The sequence below is a fragment of the Halichoerus grypus genome, chromosome 3 (assembly GCF_964656455.1).
Source record: "Halichoerus grypus chromosome 3, mHalGry1.hap1.1, whole genome shotgun sequence".
NCBI lineage: Eukaryota > Metazoa > Chordata > Mammalia > Carnivora > Phocidae > Halichoerus > Halichoerus grypus.
The window spans coordinates 118,819,295-118,841,448 of NC_135714.1; the positions used below are offsets into that span (position 1 = coordinate 118,819,295).

At 37.0% G+C, this 22,154-nt stretch overlaps 1 protein-coding gene and 1 long non-coding RNA gene across 11 annotated transcripts in view; one reads left to right on the top strand and one right to left on the bottom strand.

Moving 5' to 3' along the window:
• Nucleotides 1-22,154, bottom strand: part of ELF2 (E74 like ETS transcription factor 2) — a 107,344-nt gene that overhangs the window by 20,724 nt on the left and 64,466 nt on the right. For 2 of the 10 annotated variants that reach the window (XM_036091717.2, XM_036091716.2), the window contains exon 1: nucleotides 1,859-2,072. The exons of the other annotated variants lie outside the window; for them this stretch is intronic. In XM_036091717.2, coding sequence (XP_035947610.1) covers nucleotides 1,859-1,916 — 58 coding nt within the window. In that variant the 5' untranslated portion in view covers nucleotides 1,917-2,072. Of the gene's footprint in view, nucleotides 1-1,858; nucleotides 2,073-22,154 lie in introns of those variants that run through there. 10 annotated transcript variants of the gene reach the window in all.
• LOC118535382 (uncharacterized) lies at nucleotides 2,158-5,782 on the top strand. The gene is made up of 2 exons (XR_004917151.2): nucleotides 2,158-2,667; nucleotides 4,960-5,782. It is a non-coding gene; the product is annotated as an uncharacterized LOC118535382 (long non-coding RNA).

Sequence of the window (22,154 nt, forward strand, 5' to 3'; positions counted from 1 at the left end):
TTTAACACTCACAAAAATATCACTGACCCACACAATTACAGGTATTGTTAGCACCAATAATATAAAACCAAAAATTCCGTTCCTTAATTCATATTACGTTATTAATGGACTGAACATACACAAAAGGAACCAAGTTCTTATTTACTAACACTTAAATTCTTGCTCTTATCAGAAAATAACTGTCAAATGTGTTTCAGTCACTACGCAGGAAACTGTGATTTTTCTTTGGGACTTTTAAAACATGTAATATTACATTTTATAGGAAAAAAAGGCTGGTCACTCATGTATGATACAATACATAGTTATATTATTCAAGACTTTATTTCAACTAAAAGTCCTGTTAAATTTAGCGATACGCGTTATGTTCATGATTTTCCCCAATCGAACTGAATCAGAGTTCCACCAACCAAACCACTAATTTCACGCTCCCAGAGGATAAGATCTTTTACAGCATTACTCTTCGGTGAATATTTCCCATATTCCAATTCCCATAGTTGGCGATATGAAATAAAACCCGGGGAAAAGGAACATGTATGCTTATTACTGCTATAAGTAAATAATATTCTAGCACTGCTACATGGTTTGAGGGCCCTGATTGCGCTGTCTGCTATTAAGTAAAGCTGCTTTTTCTATGTAACTTAAGTCCGTGCCCTTCCGCTGCAGCAGTGGCGCTGCACATCCCCCACCCCCGCGGCCACTTCCGTGTTTACACTCCTCTTCCCTCCAATTCCATGCGTACATTGTCAGCTTCACTCCCGCCCAATCTTCATTGGCCCAACGCGGGCCCAGAGTCCCGCCCCCAGAAATCAACGTTCTTATTTGGAACATCTCAGAGAGCAGATTGGAACCAGGGGCCTGTCAATCCCGACCGTTCTGTCCTCTCCGAGGCGCTTCCGCTATGGTGGGAGGTTTGGGGGGGAGGGGAAAAGGGGGCAATTCCGTGCTGAGACTTTCCTAGGGCCAAGACTCCCTCTCGCCCGCCCCACTCCTTCACATTACCCACTGTTTACAAAAATAAACGTTCTTCTCTGATGCCCCAACGCTCTAGGTCAGGGGTACCAAATATATCCCGTGTCCTTCCCATTCTTCCCCCTAAAAAAACAACCCACGAGGGAAGGGGCATAAACCTACTTCTTCACAGCCACCCATTAAATGAGGAAAGGGAGGCGGGCTCCTGAGAGAAACATCCTCCCGAGCTATTACACATTATTCAGTGACCCTTTCCAGAACCGTTACTCCTGAGACTGCACAAGGTGGGGACGTGAAGAGGAGGGGCAGAGCATTTTTTTGGCGGGTATCGGTCTACCGGACGTGGCCCGGGGCTGCCTCGTCCACGCGGAAGTCGTGGATTTGCGGACCAAGTCTGAAAGGAGAACCGAGCGGGGGTGGCGAGCGTTCACCGGAGAAGCCCGCCGCCCCCGACCGCGGGCAGCAGCGGCCTCTCCGGCCAGACAGCGTGGCAGGCGCAGCCGAGAGACAACAGCCTCACTCACTTCCTGGTTCCTCAGCAACTGGGGTGAAGCGCACAACTCGTCCGCCCCCGAGTCCCTAACTTAACTGCGGCTCGGTTCTCCAGCACCGGCTGCCAGCGCTCCGCCCGGCAGCTGCCGCCGCTGCTCGCCGAACACACCCTGAAGCGACAGCGCCAGATTCGAGGCAGGTTACTCTCCAAGGTGATCACTTCCTGATTCGTCGCCTCCATTACTTCATTCACTACCCCCCTTTCCCCCGGCCGCTCCACTGACTGAGGTGGACACTGAACCCCCTGCACTGACCGCCATAGGGGAGTCACCCCGCCTTCTGTGCACCCCCTCTCCTGCTGCACCGATGCACAGGAGAAAAGTTCCCCTGTCCTTACCAGCCCGGATGAGCAGATCCAGCTGGTTCGTGGGTCCCTCATGCAGAGACGTCGCCATGTTTATCCCGGGGCTGGAGCTGCTGCTTCACATTGACTTACACCGTGAGCAGCGGCGGCAGGGGAGGAGGCGGAACCCGCGGCCGGAGATACACGCCGTGCGACCGACACACACTCACGCACTCGCACACACTCAGACGCCCGGATCCTTGCGCGTCCTCCGACAGGAAGCCGAGGCCGGCCCGCCTCCCGCCGCGGGGCTGAGAAACCCCACCACCTAACGGCAGGGGCGGCGGCGGCGGCGGCGGCGGCCGCCTCGGCTGGCAACGCGATCCTTCCGCCCCGCGCCCAGACAGGAAGTCCCGGACGCCCGCCCCGGAGAGCGGCCGCGGCCCACCGCGAGAGAGACACCTGAGGCTGAAAACTGCCCCGGGAGCCGCGGCCAGGACAAGGCCCCTCGGCAGGAAGAGGCACATTTCACGCTCTGCGGAAGAAAAGTCTGCAATTGTCCCCACTTTGGAAAAGAGCCATTAGTCAAATTTTCTTCCTGGAAGAGATCTAATACCTAGTCCCACAGCTGTAAATAAAGGTGGCTATTTAACTTGTTTGGGCCGTTCCAAAGCTTATGCAACATGTAACCCGTCGACTTGAAAAAGCTGCACTTTAAAACAGGAATACCAACAACAAAAAAAGAGGCATACCTACAAAATATGCTAAAAGCTTTACTTGGAAAGTAAGGAGTTTCTAACTACTTTCAGAGGCTGACTTCGTCTTTTTCCCACTACAGAACTGTTAAAGAGCACACTAAACAGGTATTTATTAGTAAACAACAGAACATGCCAACCTCTGGGAGATTAGATTATCCTTCCCCAATTTGCTAGTCAAGAAATTCATGTACCCTTTCATTTCTATTTTGTTCGTTTGGAAACAAACGTATTCATTTACATCCTCTCCTTTTTAAAATATTTTTCATAGAAACTAATCTTATAAATAAGTACATGCTAAAATACAATAGAAGAGCGGGATAAATTGCATTTCATGACTACAAATTTATTGACGACAGAAAATCAAACCAATAAAATGACTCAGATGAATCTTCATTAAAACAAAAAAATGCTTCCCTGGTCCAAAAGAGGTTTGAAAGAAAATGTTGCCCTGAAGTTGTTTCTACACATAATTTACATAAAACAGTGCCTTCTCCAGAGTAAGTGCTCAATAAGTTTTTTTAAATAAACACCAAAAAAGATTTGGTATTTACAAATTTAGGGTATAATATTTATGATCTGAATGGAATGAACTGTGCTGATAATCTAGAAAGGAAAAAAACTTCCAGGGGTAATACTAATGTAATATTTTACAGAAGTTTGCCCAGTGTGTCAGTGCAATTTCAGAATACACATACACAAGCCCATGACTTTTTTTTTCATTTCTTCTAAATACTCACTTACTCTTTTGGAGCTTTGTCCTAGCCCTACCACCATGATCCCCACCCTCCCCAAAAAGAACTTATATGCCATTTCCAAAGTACAACTCCCCTTAAACTCAATAAGGATCTTTCTTGCATTAGGTAAACTTTCACCTACGGGACAGAAGGAACTGTATGACTGGCAGCTTTTTAAATCTCTAGTCAATTTTTAAAAAGGGTCATCCACTGATAGGCAGCATCTTAACTGGAGACAGTTTCCAGGTGGGGGATGATATGGAACGCCAAGGAGTAACTGCTGGCTTTACGCAAATCACGGAAATTGATAATAAACCTGAATTTCTACTCCTATCAGTCAGTAGATTTTCATGTATTTAAAATGGAAGAGAATCGTATTTTTTCTGGAGGCAACAGGTTAACTTGGCTCAAGAAGGCATACTCAACATACGAGTCATTTTGCAGCCTGATGTGTAACTTTTACCTTACAGTTTGCTTCTTGAGCTGTATCTTAAGAAGTCAATAGTATGTATTTTATTCTTTGTACATCTTAATTATATGTATTCACCTCAGCCTTATATTTTAAGTTCCAAGAGAAGAGAAGCTATATCTATTCCTACGTAAGACTTCACTCTGTGTGTGTGTGTGTGTGTGTGTTTGTGTGTGCGTGAGTGGTAACAAATCAATTCAGAAAGACTGGAAAATATTCCTATATATTTAAAGCTTCTGTAAAAACACAATTCCTTGGGCTTTAATGCACTTCTGCCTTGCTACCGAAACTAAGATTTCAAAAGCCACCAATACTTTAGAAACCAAAAATACTATACTGGAAATAGCAAGTAAGGATAAGCTGCTGCTAGAAATATAAGTTGGTACAAACTTTCAGGAAAGTACTGTGGCATTATATGTTAAGAGTCTAAAAGAGGTTCATACATTCTGACCCAGGAGTTTCATTTCCTGGGCCTAGCCTGAGGAAATAAGACATTCAATGGATTGTGCCATTAAAAATGCATTTGAAAAAATTTTAACAACACAGTAAAATAGTAAAAATACAAATATGCCAAGATTTAAATATATATTTCTTCCACGAGTATGACTCAAACCCTGTAGTACATGTGAATGTATGTATACGTAATATACTGCATACACGTGTGTACACACACATTTCACATATACTCATCTGCATTTCTCAAGTCTTCAAGATTAAACAGGTATTAATAAGCAGAATAAAAAACTGAGAACAGATAGGCTAGGATGGTAGACAAATCATATTACAGCACATAACAGCAAATTCATATTCTGCTAATAACATTACAGAAAGATATCTCCTACATCAAAGTTACTGTTATATCCTAGCAGGGGGAAAAAAGATAAATAGGTAACTCTTACTGAAATAAAAGCCACTATACTAAATGCTTTACGTTCACTTTTTTCACATATTCCTCCCCCTCATTCCTATGAATTATATATTACTATTGCGCTCACTTTATTGATGTGGAATCTAAGGTTCCTTGACCAAGGTCATAGAGTTAATGGGAGGATTTGAACCCAAGCACTGACTCTAGAGTCCTTACCCTCAACCACTACCCAAGCACCAAAGTAACAAGGCCTTTTTATCTGTTACAATGCATTTAGTCCCTGTCCATTTTCTTGTCTGAAAATCTTTTTTTTTTTTTTTTTTAAGAAAGAGCACAAGCAGAGGAGGGGCCGAGGGAGAGGGAGAGAGAGAATCTGAAAAAGGCTCCATGCTCAGCCCAGAGCCCAATACCGGGCTCCATCTCACAACCCTGAGATCATGACTTGAGTCGAAATCAAGATTCAGATGCTTAACTGACTGAGCCACCCAGGTGCCTCTGAAAATTCTTTTATATTCCTCCCTTCAAGACGTGGAACCTAATACCCTCCTCCCTTCTAACAAATAGTATAAAGCTGAAGTGATGGTGTGGGACTTCAGAAACTGTCTGCTTGATCTCTTCCTTTAGGGTCACTCTCTGAGGAAGCCAACTGCCATGTCATGAGTACACTCAAGTAACTGTGGAGAGGCCCTTGAGGCAAGAAAAAAACGGCATCTTGCCAACAGTCTTGTGTCTGCGCTAACTATAAGACCGATCCTCCAGCCCTAATCAAGTCTTCAGAGGACTGCAGCCTCACAAAAGACCCTGTGCTAGAACCAGCAAGTAAGCTACTCCCCAGTCCTTAACCAAAAAAAACTACAATATAAGAAATGGTTGCTGTTTCAAGCTGCTAAATTTGGGGTAATTTGTTAATCAGAAAAAGAAAATACAGAAGGAAGGCATTTAAACTCTCAACTTGTCACATTTCAGAGCTTAGATTTTAAAAAAGGATAAAGTTTAGAAACGACTTTAACTTTTAACTACAGTATCCTGAGCAGTTCTTTCCACTTCTTAATTCTTTATAGTCCAGGCATCAACTCTTTCATCCTCCAACCTCTCCATTTTGAAAATGTCTTTATATTATCATTAAAGTCTAATATAACAAAAAATAGATACCCTTGGCTTTTTGAATGATTTTATGGTTCCACAGTAACCAAAATGGAAAACATTCTTGAGAGATATTGTTTCCAATACCATATATGTTGCAAATGTTTTTATTTTTAGGTTACCCAGATGATTTCATTTGTGTTTTCCATTCATCTAGTATATGGAATCATAAAATGTTACGGATTGGAAAGGAGCCTAGAGACCACATCACCTAGAGGTTTTCAAAAAATAAAGAACCTGAATATCATGATCTCTCTTCCTGGCTACCCTAAATTAGATATATTACATCTTGAAAACCAAATATATAATTGTGTGCTCTAATAGATGCTAATAAAAACAAAAGGCACAGGCTTTAAAGTTTAAAAAAAATTACAGGCTGGAATCTAAGGGAGTAGACATTCTATGCATTAATATTATCTTCCTACAATTCAGGAGAAGGATGCCAATTTCCTATTTTAGTAATAACAGCTCTCTACCAATGGGAGAGTTATTTGAGAATCACTAATTTAGTCCAATGCCCTTACATTTTACACATGGGGAAACTGAGGCCCCAAGAAATTAAATAATTTGATCAGTCATACAGTATCTTATGATTTCAAGGTCAAAAATTCTACAATCTTCTATAAAACTTAGAAATTATAAAACAGACGAAAAGTTAAATCCATTTTACTCCAACTATATAAACTATAAGTTGCAAAATGATTGATGTTTTGTTTTTTTTAATGTCAAAAGCTAAAGCAATGGTTAATGTCTTTCTGACAAATTAAGAAAATAAATGAAAAAAATTTTTGAGCAGTGAATGGTGGGAGAACAATAAAAGGACGCCAAATGGTCTAAGATTTTCTGATACAACTGAACTAATAAAATTCAGAGCTGGGGTGTGATGTGTTGGACACGCTTAGGGGGAAAAAAAAGTCAAGAAAACTAAGCTATAAGAAAAATATGCCTGGGGCGCCTGGGTGGCTCAGTCGTTAAGCGTCTGCCTTCAGCTCAGGTCATGATCCCAGGTTCCTGGGATCGAGCCCCGCATCGGGCTCCCTGCTCTGCAAGAAGCCTGCTTCTCCCTCTCCCACTCCCCCTCCTTGTGTTCCCTCTCTCACTGTCTCTCTCTCTGTCAAATAAATAAAAAAATAAATAAAATCTTTAAAAAAAAGGAAAAAGAAAAATATGCCTATCAAACAATAAAAAAAGAAGAAGAAAGAAAAATATGCCTATCAAGAACAAACTGGAAATCAAGTGATTTAGGACCATTAAGTAAAGCTTGGTTCATCAGCCTTGGAAGACAGACAATAAATGTAGAATCTACAGATTTACAGAGAAAAGATGAATTATTTCACATGTTTTATGCTACTATTTTATTATCTATTTGCAGTTTTTTATACTACTGACTTGTTTATTTAATAGTCAGGTTTTATAAAGTATTATTAAAATGAAGGTGTGTGAACCCATAGTCACATATTCATTCATTTATTCAACAAATAATTATCTAGCACTTACTTTGAGCAAGTTTCTGTCATAGGCATCTATTATTATACCTGGTAGCACTAAGTTATATAACAAAAGGAAAAAATTAAGCCTTCCTAATGCACACAGAACTCCCACTAAGGGTGAAATCCTTAGAGACGGTATGATGTATGAAACTGATTATACATGAAATTAGGGAATAGTGGGTTTATACTACATTTTGGACTACCACCCAGGAAAGTTAAAATTATTTATATGTATAAAAGCCTTCATAAATCATAGATTTTTAATGAGGGGTTCACAAAGGCAAAATTTTGTTAGTACTCTGCATTCTTCTAAAGAGAAGGGCCATGGCTTGTTTTAGTCTCAAAGAGATCCATGACTCCTAAAAGTTATGTTATCAGAAGTTCCTAAAAGTTATTTTATAAGTTATCTTGCCATATGCATTTACAGACTACAAAAACTCTACAGTGAGTAAGGATTCAGTATGTGCCATTTTTAAGACTGATGGTTTGGGGGCACCTGGGTGGTTCAGTCAGTTAAGTGGCCAACTCCTGGTTTCATCTCAGGTCATGATCTCCCGGTAGTGAAATCAAGCCCCAAGCTGAGCGAGCCCCAAGTAGAGCTCTGCACTCAGCGCAGAGTCAGCTTCAGATTCTCTCTCCCTTCCCCCTCACCCCCTCACACTTTTTCTCTTTCTAAAAAATAAATAAATAAATAAAATCTAAATTAAAAAAATTAAGGTTTGGTTTAGATTCATGTTTTCTGCATTTTACTTATTAAGTTATTCCTGGGACAGACTCTTCTTGAGCTTGTTGACTCTTCACTCTGTGGTTTACACTAGGTGACACACTGCTTCTGATTCTTAGCAGCCATTCCTAGAAGACTGTCACTGATGTTGTAGCTAGTCTTTTCCTATGGATATTAGACAAACAACTCTTTCCAAACAGCATTTATTAAGCACCCATATGTACATGATACCCTGCAAAATGAGTTTAAATAGTTAATGATGACTACATTTTAGATAACATTTATGACAAGTGATTTCAAGGCCCTGGATTTTTATTATCATTAGAGAATATGTAGTATCTTGAAAACTCTGGAAATTTTTTTCAATTCTTGTGAAACTTTATAAGAGCTAATACATGATTTGCATTTACCATGTTTATGAAAAATTTACAATGGAGTTCTCAACTAAACTATACTACCACTTTAAGTCAAATTCTATTTTGATTGATTCCTAAAGGAATATTCAGATTACGTAATTTCTTCCCCTCTTACAATATAGCTTCTGCACTCTACCCACCAAAAAGTTCCTCAGAGGTTAACACTGAGCATTTAATTGCCAAACCCAGCTATCTCCTCTTAGTCTTCACCTGACTCTACTGCTCTGCACAAATAACATTATTAACCACCCCTTACTGAACTCCTTCCCTTCATTTGATTTTTCATGAGAATAAACTGTCTGGCTTTGTTTTTTCCTATTTGTTTCTTTTCAGTTGATTTCATCCACTTCCACACAACCCTTAAATGTGGTGTTCTCCCAAAGTGTGATCCTTAACCACTTTCTCTCTTCCTTCTTCACTCTTTCAAGAATAGTATTTATTATCCATTCACTTCCAGAGTTTTTAATATTATTTCTGTACTGATTCAAAAATCAGCATCTCCAGGCTTGACTTATTATTTTTTTAGATCTAGGTTCTAATTTCCAATTATATGGCAAACATCTTTATTTGGCTAACCCATTGGTACCTAAAGGTCTTTTATCTACAAATCTCCTTTATTTTCTCTATCAATAACATTACCATCATCCCAGGCTACAAATCTGAGTCACCTATGATCCTAGTTTAGGAACTCATCTATTATACAATTTTTTTTTTTTAAATAACAGGAGAGTCTTTTTTTTTTTTTTTTTTAGATTTTATTTATTTGAGAAAGAGAGAGAGCGCACAAGCAGGGGGAGTGGCAGGTAGAAGGAGAAGCAGACTCTCTGCTGAGCAAGAGCCCCATGCGGAACTTGATCCCAGAACCCTGGGATCATGACCTGAGCTGAAGGCAGATGCTTAACCGACTGAGCCACCCAGGAGTCCCTATTATACAATTTTTTAAAAAAAGATTTTATCCATCCATTTGAGAGAGAGATAGCAAGAGAGAGCATGAGCCGGGGGGGGGGGGTGCAGTGGGGAGAGGGAGAAGCAGCCTCCCCGCTGAGCAGGGAGCCCGACACGGGCCTTAATCCCAAAACCCTGGGATGCCGACCTGAGATGCTCAACCGACTGAGCCACCCAGGCGCCCCTATTATACAATTTTTGAGGGGGATTTAAAACATACATGAAATTATAAAAAATAATGTAACAAACAGTCACCTTCCCAACACCCAGAACCAACAACTGTTAACATTTTATTATTTAAAGGTGTTTTTTCACGCTAAGAAATAACACATTACAGGGGAAGATAACATTTTTGAATACTACCCCCAGTTCTCATTCACCATTCCATCTCTCCAAAGAAACCACTATCATAAGTTTTATGCATATTCTTCAATTTTTTACACTTTTATGTTTTTGTATATGTATATATTTATAGGTGTCTGTATCCCAGAATAATATATATGCTATTATTTTTGCATGCTTTGGGTACATAAATGACATTATTCTATATACGCCATTCTAAAATTTCCTTTTTTTCATTCAAGATTTACATTCTATCCATGTTGGTGTAAATAAATATAGCTATGCTTTTTAGATGCTACACATTATTCCAGTGCATGAATTTACCCCCATTTTATTCATCAAATTATCTACTGGTCGGCAAATAAATGTATTTCCACTTTTCACTTTTATGAACAATGCTGCAAAAAAATTCCTCTCCATGTTTTTTTAAACGTGTATGCTAGAGTGTCTCCACAGTATATAACAGAAATTTTTACATACAAATAGAATTTTTATATAATAGAATAAGTGCATTTTTAATTTTATATGTTACTCTCCCCAAAGTAGCTGTGCAAGTCCAAAATTCCACCAGTGATGTGTTAAGAGTATCCACTTTTCTCAAATTCTTGTCAGTACAAGATATAATCAGACTTTAAAATTTCTGCCATCTGTTGGGTGACAAGAAAACCGTCATTGTTGTATTAATTTGCATATACTTAATAAGTACTGAGGATACTTTTTCATATACTTACTGGCTATTAATATTTCCCTTATAAATTGCCTAGTCATATCCTTTGTCATTTTTCTATGATAATTTTTGTCTTATTCATGTGTAGAATATTAACATTCTAGAAAATAATTCAGATATGTGTTGCAAATATCTTCTGCTAGCCTGCTCTTTGACTTTTACTTTGATTGGCCTATAGTATTGTTTGTCCTACAAAAATTTTAGGTTTTGATGTAGTCAAATTAATGTGTTTTACCTTACAGTGTATGTTAAAAAGGAAATCATAAAGGAATTAAGAAATATTTAGAAATGAATTATAATTAAAATATGTCAAATAGGTGTGACACAGCTAAAACAGAACTTAGAGGTCAGGAGATGAAAAGGTTTAAAAATAAAGAAGCCAAGTATTCAATTCATAAAGATGGACAAATCAACAAAACAAAACCAAAGAAATAGAAGGAAAGAAATAATAATAGGAAAAATGAAATAGAGCACAATAATTTTTTTTTAAAGACAGGGAGGGGTGTAGGGGAGAGGGAGAGAGAGAATCTTAAGCAGGCTCCACACCCAGTGCAGAGCCCAATGCGGGGCTCAATCTCACAACCCTGAGATCATCAACAGTCAGATGCTTAACCAACCAAGCCACCCAGGTGCCCTGAGAAGAATAATTTTAAAAAACAGTGCAGATTCACAAAACCAAAAGATGATTCTGAAAAGATTAACAAATTAGACTTCGGCAAGAGTTATCAAGAAAAGAAAGTGCAAATATAAAACAAAAAGAGAGAAGTAACCACAGATACAATAAATATAAAAATAATAAATCAGTATTATGAACAATTATATCTTAATTAAGTTTAAATGTGGATGAAGTATATAAAGAAATTGTGTAAATTATATAAAGAAAAAAAATGAGTAGTAAGTAGTAAAGAAATTAAATGTAGTACAAAACCTCCTCTCCATATTACTTAATGAAAGGTTCTAAACTTAAAGGAAAACAAAGCAAAACGATGAGCAACATGTATCTTTAAATGCAAGGAGAGTTCACGATCTGAGAATCCATCAATTAACTGGCCACATTAATAGATTAAAGAAGAAAAATTATGACCTACCAAAAAATGCAGAAAAAGCATCTGATAAGACTCCATACTTAAGTACAACTTAACACAAAAACAAAACCAAAGGCATAGATGGGAATTCTTTATATACTAAAACCTACAACAAACATTAAACTTCAAGTTGGGATACACTCCCTTCAAGATTAAGAACAAAACAGGGATGCCAATTAGTATCACTACTCTTCATCATATTGGAGTTCTTGACCAACATTATAAGAAAAGAAAAAGATGTAAGATAACCGGAAAGAAGAGAGGAGGGCTAAGTTGTACCCCTGAAGTCCTCCGAGACCAGTAAGCTCCCAGTTGATCCACAAATGACCACAAATAGGGAGGTAAACCCAGCCCATCTCAGCAGAACCACATAGCTAACCCATAGTCTCAGGAAAATCAATAACTAGTTCTTGTTTCAAGCCAATAAATGGTGGGGGGGGGGATTGTTATGCAACAATAGCTGACACAAGGAGTGATGGGTATCCATTACTGGGCAACTATAAAGGTAAAATGTGATGGATATCTGTGGTGGAGTATTGTGCAGCAATTAGCAGCAACATATTAGATACATACAAAGCAACATGCATGGATATTAAGAGCAGTACTTACTAAAAAAGAAAGAAACATTAAGATACATAATACCATTTATATAAATCTTAAATATATACAACAGCATATACACAATGTGTTAAAAATATGCATTAATCAAATTAAATTTGATGTTTATGAGCAAGGGAGATGTGACTTTATATAAAGAGAGGACAGAAAGGGATAAATCAATTGAAAAAATAAATAAGAGGGTGTGAAATAGGGATCTAAACCTTTCTATAAAAAGCCAACTATCTTAATATAATTTATTAAATAATCTGTCCTTTCCCACTGACTTATAAATCTATGTCTGTTACACACCAGGTATAAATACATGCTTATTCTGTTCCTGGGGTCTCTATTCTATCCTAATAAACTATCCGTCTGTAGGCTAATAACACATTTTAAATTTTTCTAGGGTCATAGGAGGGCAAGCACCCTATACTTTGTTCTTTTGCAGCATTGTCTAGACTATTTTTGGATCTTTAAGAGTTTATCAAATTCTTCCAAAAACAAGTCCTCTTGAGATTTTGACTGGAATTGTACTGAGTTTATAGATTAATTGGGGAAGAATTAACAGCTTTACCTTGTCCATCTTTCCATGTATGTTTGTGGGTTAAAGATTAAAGGAATCAAATGGTTTTGGTCTATTTCCTCTTAAGTAAGTTGTATATCCCTTCACTTATTTATGCCCTTCAATAAAGTTAAATTCTTATTTTCATTAAGGTATTGCCTATTATTATTAAATTTATTCCTAGATACCTATTTAAGTTTTTTACTATTATGAATGGAATCTTTTTTGTTTCATTTTTATTTTTTATTTTAAAATTTTTATTATTGAAGTATAGCTGACATACAATGTTACATTAGTCTCAGGTGTAAAACATAGTGATTCAACAATTCTATATGTTACTCAGTGCTCACCAGGATAAATGTCATCATTTGTCACCAGATAATGTTTTTACAGTATTATTAACTATATTCCCTGTGCTGTACTTATCATCTTCATGACTTCTTTATTTTATAACTGGAAGTCTCTACCTTTTGATTTCCTTCACCTTCTTTGCCCATCTCCCCTGCCCCCCCGCCCCGGCAACCAACATTTTATATTTATGGATCTGTTTCTGGTTTTTATTTGTTTTGTTTTGTTTTTTAGATTCCACATATAAAAGTGAAACCATATATTTGTCTTTCTCTGACTTATTTCACTTAGCATATTATACCCCCTGAGTCCATCCATGTTGTCACAAATGGCAAGATTTCATTCTGTTTTTATGGCTGAGTAATATTCCAGTGTGTGTGTGTGTGTGTGTGTGTGTGTGCATACCACATCTTCTTTATGATTTTCTGATTATTGTTCTTGTATAGAGCAACCCTGATGAACCCTCTAAGCAGGTTTAAAATCTATACAGTTTCTTAAAATTTATGTGTTAATTAAACCATTTGTAAATACCAATTTTGTTTCTTCCCTTGTGATCTTCATGCCTTTTCTTTTTCTTACTTGCATTTGCTAGAACCCCCAGAAATAATGCTTTTTAGTAAAGATGACAGCTGGCATCCTGTTTCCCTATTAATCATGATATTTGCTATAAATTTTTAATATAGACGCCTTATCAAGTCCCAATTGAGATTAAGAGTCTCAGAAGATGGTGAATTTTAATAAATCCTTTTTGGATCTACTGGGATGATTATATAGGTTTTCTCTTTTAATCTATTCATGTGGCAAATTATATTAACAGATTTTCTAATAACCTTCTTTGCCTTCCTAGTATGTATTTAGTCATTATGTGTTTTTTAATAAGTGCTAGATTTATTTTATTTATTTAGAATATTTGTAGCTATGATCATACATAAATTCAGCAAGAAACTTATTTTTTTTTTTTTTATGCTGGGTCCATTTTAAAGTTAAGGTTTACTACCTCCATAAAATGAGTTGGAAAGCTTTCCCTCTTTTACTGTTTCCATAATAGTTTGTATATAATAGGGCTTATGTATCCCTTGAAATTTTAGTAATAGGCCTGGGTCTGATGGATTTTGACTGAGGGAATGCATATGTAAAATTAAAGAACTTAAAAGGTTGACTTGAACATTTTCTATTTCTTCTTGAGTCAGTTGTGTGTGTATACATATATATATATACACACACTTACATATACATATATAAAAATATATACATATATATAATTTTAATTGTCCATAGGTTTTCAAATTCCTTGGCAATAGGTTGTTCATAGTATTTTCTTATGATTTTCAAACTCTATTCTATTGGTTATATTTTTTGTTCTTCATAGTGCTCATTTTTCTTTGATCCGTCTTTACAGAGGTTCATCTATTTTTTAAACTTTAAGGTTTTATTATCTATTTTCTTTTCTATTTCATTAATATTTACTTTTTTATCTTTATAAATTCTTTTATTCTACTTAATTTGGATTTATTCTGTTGATCCTTTATTACCATCTAGATGAACATATGCTCATTATATCAATCTTTCATATTTTCTAATAAATGCATTTAGAGGTACTAAATTTTCCAGTGGGTTCTACTTAAATCACATCTCAAATTTTTATATGCAATGTTTTCATTGTTATTTAGTTGCAAATATTTTATAATTTTCATTTTCTCTTCCATTAGTGAGCCAATATAAAGTATTTTGATTTTCACCTCATTGTTGATTTCTAATTTTATTGTATTATGATGAAATGATATATTTTGAATGACACAGATTTTCTGGACATCATTGAGATTCCTCTATGACCTAGTACACAGTTAAAAGCTGACCTATATATAACTGAAAAAAGTGCACAGGGTTGTATTTTATTAGGTTAGGTACAATGTTCTATATATCTCTAGTTTATGAAGTTTGTCAGTGCTGTGGTTCAATTCTTTGATCCCATTTTTAATTTTTTATCTGCTTCATTTTTCAATTTTGGCAGAGGTGTGTTAAAGTCTCATTGTTTTGTAGGCATGTCCACTACTCCTTGCAATTTTAAAAGTTTTTGCTTTAAATGATATTTCAAGGCTATGTTGTTAGATGCATATAAGATGATGATGATTATATTTTCTGGGTTGTTCCTTTTAGCAGTTTGAAGAGTCTCTGTCCCAATTAAAAATTTTTACCCTAAATTCTATTTTATTGAACCAGCTTCCTTTGGTTAGTATTTTTCAGAAGAATATATTGCTGTATCCTTTTTATATCATTTTGTTTTGTATATCTGTTAAAAATAACACAGACTCATGTTAAGATCACAACAGATTATTTTAATATAATTTCTGGTCTTGGACTTATTTCTACTATCTTGATTTATGATTTGTAGTTCCATTTTTTTCTCCTTTGTTGCCTTGTGTTGGATTGGTCAAGTTTAGTTTATTCCCTACCCCCAACTTAGTATTTTGGAAGCTATCCCTTCCATTTCTATTATTTTAGTATGTTCTAGTTGCTTAAAATAAATGTCCTTTTCACTTCTCATCTTCTCCAGATCACATTTCACACAGTTCCTAACTATTTTATTCAAGGGCCACCACAATCTAGTTCCACTCTATCTTTCTAGCCTTACCTCTCTCTACCATATACCTCTACAAAGCCTAATCTCTAGTTAAACTATATTGCTTGTCAATCTCTAAATAAAATACAAAATTCCTGGCATTCTGTCCTGGTTCATGACATCTTCTCATTCACTCACTTATTCAATCAACAAATAATTTATTGAAAACTTATTTGGTGCCTAGCTCTGACCAATACCAGTAAATGCAAAGGATAAGGTCTCTGATTTTATAAAGCATCATGTGGAAACATTAAATAAACACAAATAGAAGAGAACATCATGAATACATGAATTCAGGTAAGTTAACTGATGGTAACTGGCTCCCATCTTCCACTCTACCCTCAAACAACCGTCACTGGAATACACAACTACCCACCAGGTGGCACCAAACCACAGCCGGACCTTAAGGCTGATTGGGATGTCTTAGCCTGAGTCCTGGAACCCCTTCCACACACATCTTCCTCCATACCATTATCTCGGGTCATTTTATTAAACTCATAATGCCATATTATGTGATCTGAGGTTTTTGGAATTATTTACCACCTCATCGTGGGAGTTTACTATATCACAAGTTGTAGGTGCTAACCAAAAAAGAAAAATGGGGGGCTAAGACAAAAATAACAGAACAGTCCTAATTGAGATTGATGAGTAATGGCTAAAGGCAATCTCTCTCTGAGAAAGTGACATTTAAATTGAGATCTAAAGGATGACCAAGAGTAAGAAACTGAAAGACTGGGAAGCAAACAGTATACGTAAGCACCCTGTGAAGTTAAAGTTTGGATTCATGGAAATGGAAAAAGACAACAGTGGTGTGTGTGTGTGTGTGTGTGTGTGTGTGTGTGTGTGTGTGTGTGCGCGCGCGTGTGTGCGCGTGTGTGTGTGTATACTGGGGTGAGAGGGGTGGTATATAATTCATCAGAGTATAATCTTCAGAGATTGGACTCTGGAGCCCTACTTACCCTCTGAATTTAAATCCTTGCCCCATCACTTAAATGCTCCACCACTTAAATAGCTGTCTAGCCTTGGAAAAGTTATTCAGCCTAGGGTTGTTAAAAGAATATTAAAATATTAGTATGTGGAGCCCTAGGAACTATTCCTAGCAATATAGTAAAGAAATTTCAAATGTTAGGGTTTTGTTTTTGTAGCTATTATTGTTATTGTTTCTAGGTGAGTGAGAGGAACCAAATTATTCAGTGTCTTGGAGGCCATTTTAAAAATTCTGAATATTATCCTAAGTGTAATTAGAACCCACTGAAAGGTTTTAGGGAAGGGAGTGTAATGATTAACTTTATAAATATATTTTTTAAGTCACTTTGGTTACTAGGTAAAGCATAGATTGCTTAGAGTGAAAGGGAGAAAGGCCAAGAATGAAAACAAGAAGTTAGAAGGCCAATGGCCATGATAGTAACTCTATAATAAAAAATAACTACAGATTGGTCAAGGCTAGCAGCAATGAAGATGGAAAGAAATGGGAAGATTCAAGATATATTCTGGAGGTAAAACTGACATGTTTTGGTATTGGACTAGGAGAAGGTATAAATGATGACTTCTTAACCAGAAAATCCTTTGCTACTGGACAAAGATTCTTTGTCTACCAAATTTTACTTAGGCTCCTGAACCTTCTCCTACCTCCTTCTGCATACTTCCTTGTAAAATCCCATTTTAGCAAGAACTCTGCTAAGTCAGTTTAGCTAGTCAGTTTAGAATCCCCCATCCTCTCTATCTGCTCACTCTCGATATTTGATAGGGTTCCTCATCCTCCCCCATCCCCCAAGTGATGTCTGATCATCCTGGTCTGTCTTCAGCAAGAATCTGTTTAGCCATAAACCCCACCCCTCGGTTCCTGATATTTCCTCTGAGTAATTTTCCATCCGCTGACCCCCATCCTGATCCTCGGCTATAAATTCCCACTTGCATATGCTGTATTCGGAGTTGAGCCCACTCTCTCTCCCTCACTGCAAAATCCCATCATAGTGGTCTCTATCCCTATCACAATAGTTCCCTCTTGAATAAAGTCTTCCTTACCATGCTTTAAGAGTGTCATTGAATTTTTTTTCTGTAACACTTTTCAAATGAAATTTTATTCTCCCAGGCTCAGGTAAATTATGAACTTTCCATTACAATAGCTAATAGCTCTCTCCCCCTCATTCTCACAACACTGATTTTTTTGATCCTTAGGTTATAAAAAGTTGTTTTCTTACATATTTTCCCCAATAAAGAGCAAGCTCCTTTACAGTTATGGTCATATCTAATTTTTTGTTCTAGCCCCCCCACACACACACACAAATGCTCTGCGTACCACAGGCAGTCTCAGGTAACCCCACAAATGGTCTCAGAGCCAGGGCAACTCCTTATACTCTTTTACTTCCTTCCTTTTAAGAAGTATAAGAATTCAGCCTGCTCTCTTCTCCTTTCGGCTATTCATTCTATCTTTTGGAATTCTGTTTCCCCCAAGACTAGTTGCAGAATTAAACTAATCTCTCATTAACCTCCCTATTTTGGGGGGCCCCCAAAAACAAGTATACAGGGAGGCTTTCTGTTAAAGTGCTTGCTATTAATTACTATTGAAAAACAGAAGGTGACAAAGTTAAAGTAGGGTTTTATGATCTTTATGGTTTCAAATCTATAGTTCTTGACTCCCTTTGTGAGATGGCAAGCTGAATGCACCGGCTTCTACCCTTGACTTTTATTCCCAAGAGTGAGTTTCCCAAAAGTTCTTTCTTTTTTTGTGGAGGCTTCTCCTCCCAGAAAATAGGACTGCAGATGAAACCCAAACATAGTAATTGGTGTCTTCTTGTCTCTGAGGGCCTCCTAAATAGGCAGGTAATGGTAGCAAAGAAATTAAAAACAAATGTGATTCTGCCAACCTCATTTTTTTCAAACTAAGTAGCTAAAACTTAATGTTGTAAGTCCAAATAGATGTTATGTGTAGAACAATGTCTCTAGAGAAGAAGGAAAAAAAAACAAGGATTTTCAAGTTTGTTCAGGAAAGCAAATGTCAAAAAGAGATCAGCACCTTTTGATTTATTTTTCCTCTTGGACCAAATCCTTGATTTCCTCTTGAATTTTTTCATTCTAACTTATTATTCTAAATATTTATTTGCTGGGAATTAAGTAGCGGAAAAAAGGTGATATAGAAGAAAAAGGATTCAGACTTTCCTAAAAGTCTTGTCAAATGTCATGTACAATAAGAAGTACCTTTTTGCTAACTAAGTTAGAGACATAATTCTTTTCTTTTTGATGTAAAACTTTCTAGAGTGATCTTCTGTAAGGTCACCTAGTATTAAGAAAATGTCTCCCACGTTCTGGCTAACAAAGAACTCATTTTGTTCAAATATATTCTTAAAAAATAAGTAATAATAATAATAAAATAATAAATAAGTTATCCTGGAAGATAACTATTATCACCACCCTCTAATATAAAATATATGAAAAATATTTTCAGTTAAATTTTAAAATTGTTCATTCAAGTAGCATAGTATCTTGGCTGATTTACAAAGTGAAAAGAGGGGCACCTGGGTAGCTCAGTCGATTAGGCAACCAACTCTTGGTTTCTGCTCAGGTCATGATTTCACAGGTAGTGAGATCCAGCCCCGCATGGGGTTCCTCGCACAGCAGGGAGTATGCTTGAAAGATCCTCTCCCTCTGCCCCCCCCACTCGCTCAAGCTCTCTCTCTCTCTCTCAAATAAATAAATAAACCTTTAAAAAACAAAGTGAAAAGAAATCAAACATCCAATTATGATCAAACACTGACCTTAAACTAGGAGAATATGGGTTATTTGTTATAAAAACTGGCACTCTGTCTTAATAATGCCTAAGTGAGGGGGCGCCTGGGTGGCTCAGTCGTTAAGCGTCTGCCTTTGGCTCAGGTCTCGGGCCCCGTGTCGGGCTCCCTCTGTGGGAAGCCTGCTTCCCCTCTCCCACTCCCCCTGCTTGTGTTCCCTCTCGCACTGTGTCTCTCTCAAATAAATAAATAAAATCTTAAAAAAAAAAATGCCTAAGTGAAAGAGAGGAAATGGGTTACATTCTTTCTTCCCTAATATACTCAATGAAAAAAATTATAGAAACATAAAAAATTTTAAAAATAACATTAGCCCTATCTCATTTCCTAATCTCCACTCCCAAGTTGTAATTAAGCATTGTAAACAGGTTGTGTTTTTTGCACTTTCCTGATTTTTTTGTGAATGGGAAAAAGAAGTCACTCATGAGTTTCTTTTTTTTTTTTTTTAAGATTTTATTTATTTATTTGACAGAGACACAGCGAGAGAGGGAACACAAGCAGGGGGAGTGCGAGAGGGAGAAGCAGGCTTCCCGCCGAGCAGGGAGCCCGATGTGGGGCTCGATCCCAGGACTCGGGGATCATGACCTGAGCTGTAGGCAGACGCTTAATGACTGAGCCAACCAGCGCCCCACTCATGAGTTTCATGGTACTGTTTCCACACATAAAAAAATTAAAATGGTGACATTTAGAAATGCTTAATTCCATTTGACTTCCTCCTCTGTCCCTAAACCCAGAGGCCTTAACTGTCAACTATGCCCTTATGATGAAATTTAAAATGACCCACCACATAGCAATAATGCAATCTGGAACCTTTAAGTTAGCTACCATACTTGGCAGTTCTTTGTCTTTCCTCACCTTTCCCCAACCATCCCTACTCCATAGTATTATTTCCTTGAATGCTTGTTTTTCTCAATTTAGTTGGTAAGCTTCTTTGAGGCCAGGCCCCATGTTTTAGTCAACTTTGAATCACTTATTCCCTAGGAGCCATGATGCTGTTTGTTCAAGTACTTTGTACATGATAGATGTTAAGTTTACCAGTATTGCAACTGTACTTAGTAACTGTCACATGAAGGAGGAAGAGGGAGAATTTATCTGCTGCTTCAAATTTTGAAAAGAAATGGTCTTGGCTTAACTGCAAATATTAACTCTAAAGAACAATTTCAGGAGGTGTTAATTTATGTGATATGATTTGTGACAGAACAATTTTACTATTAATATGGCAAATTTATATGCTTTCTCTGCTAGATTCTAAGCACTATGAATGTAGGTACGTTGCCTGTCTTGTGTACCCCTCCAGCCCATGCCTAAAATAGTGCTTGGCATATAGTAGATGCACAGTGAATATTTACTGATGAATTAATTAATAGTAATTCATTACATCACCTCATATAAACCTAAAAGAATTTTAGTATCTTTTCACCCCCGGTAACAATCTTTTGTGATGGGTATAACACAATATCATAAAAAGCTACTGTATTAACTGGGTTTTCCTGATGGCAGAAGCTCTCTTTCAGTGCTGTCATTCCCAACAGTCTAGATAATGGTTCTCAAAGTATGATCCCTGGGCCAACGGCATCAGCATCAGCATCACCTGGGGACTTGTTAAAAATGTAAATTTTCAAGTCCCATTCCAGATCCACTGGATCAGAAGTTCTGGAGGTGGGGTGAGCAATCTGTATTTTAACAAGTGCTCCAGATGATTCTGATGTATGGTCAAGTTTGAGAACCACTGGCCACAGAAATTTTTGTCATGGAAATAGGGGGATCTCAAAACACAAACAGGTCATAAAATATTAAATGAGGGTTTAAAGAAATATACTAAATGTTCATATATCAGAGTGTCTTAGGATAAATTAAATTAGGTCAATCAATTGAGGGACATAAAAAATTACCACTACATAGTTGAGGGCCTTTTTTTTTTTTTCCTTAGCAGGGATCATAAAAGTATATTCAATAAGCAACATTTAAAATGGCTTTCAGATCCCTACTATGAGTTATTAGGAAGAAAAGAATAGCAGTAGGGCAGAATATAGAGCAGGAAAGTATGAGAAAAAGGTGGATGACAGCTAAAAGAATATATGGATGAGACCTAGAAAAACTATTTTTTAGATTCTAATTGAAATTAAGCACTTTAATTTTAAATAAAGGCATAAATCACAGTAGTTTTGGCAATACTATGACCTCATAACCAACAGAAATCATAAATATTTTCATATTATAGTTGTTACAGATACCTCAAAATATAATTTATGGTCATCACTACTATGAAATTATAGGCATAAATTAGATCTGCCACTAGCTCTCATTACTAAAGGCATTATTAAAGAAGCATATGCATTAATACATCACAATTAAAAATAGCCTAAAAGCTACGTTTCAATGTATTTCGTTCCTCTGTAATCCTAGATATTGTATGTTACATATTTACAAAAATTGTTGTGAGAAGGTCCACAGGCTGAATTCACCATATGATCAAAGAGGCCCATGACACAAAAAGATGAAAAAACTACAAAAGTTCATAGTTGTGTTGAAAATGTTCTTGACCTCCTTTAAATGATGACCTTTCATGAACCTAAGAAAACTCATAGGCCTCTTTCCCAGTTTATAAATGGGCATGGAGGATGCATAAGGGACAATGACTCCTTCTCTTGAAACAGAATTGTACCAAGGCACCCAGCTTTGAATTCTGAAAAGAAAAGCTAGCTGTGCAACTATAATTTTTAATCTCTATAATTTC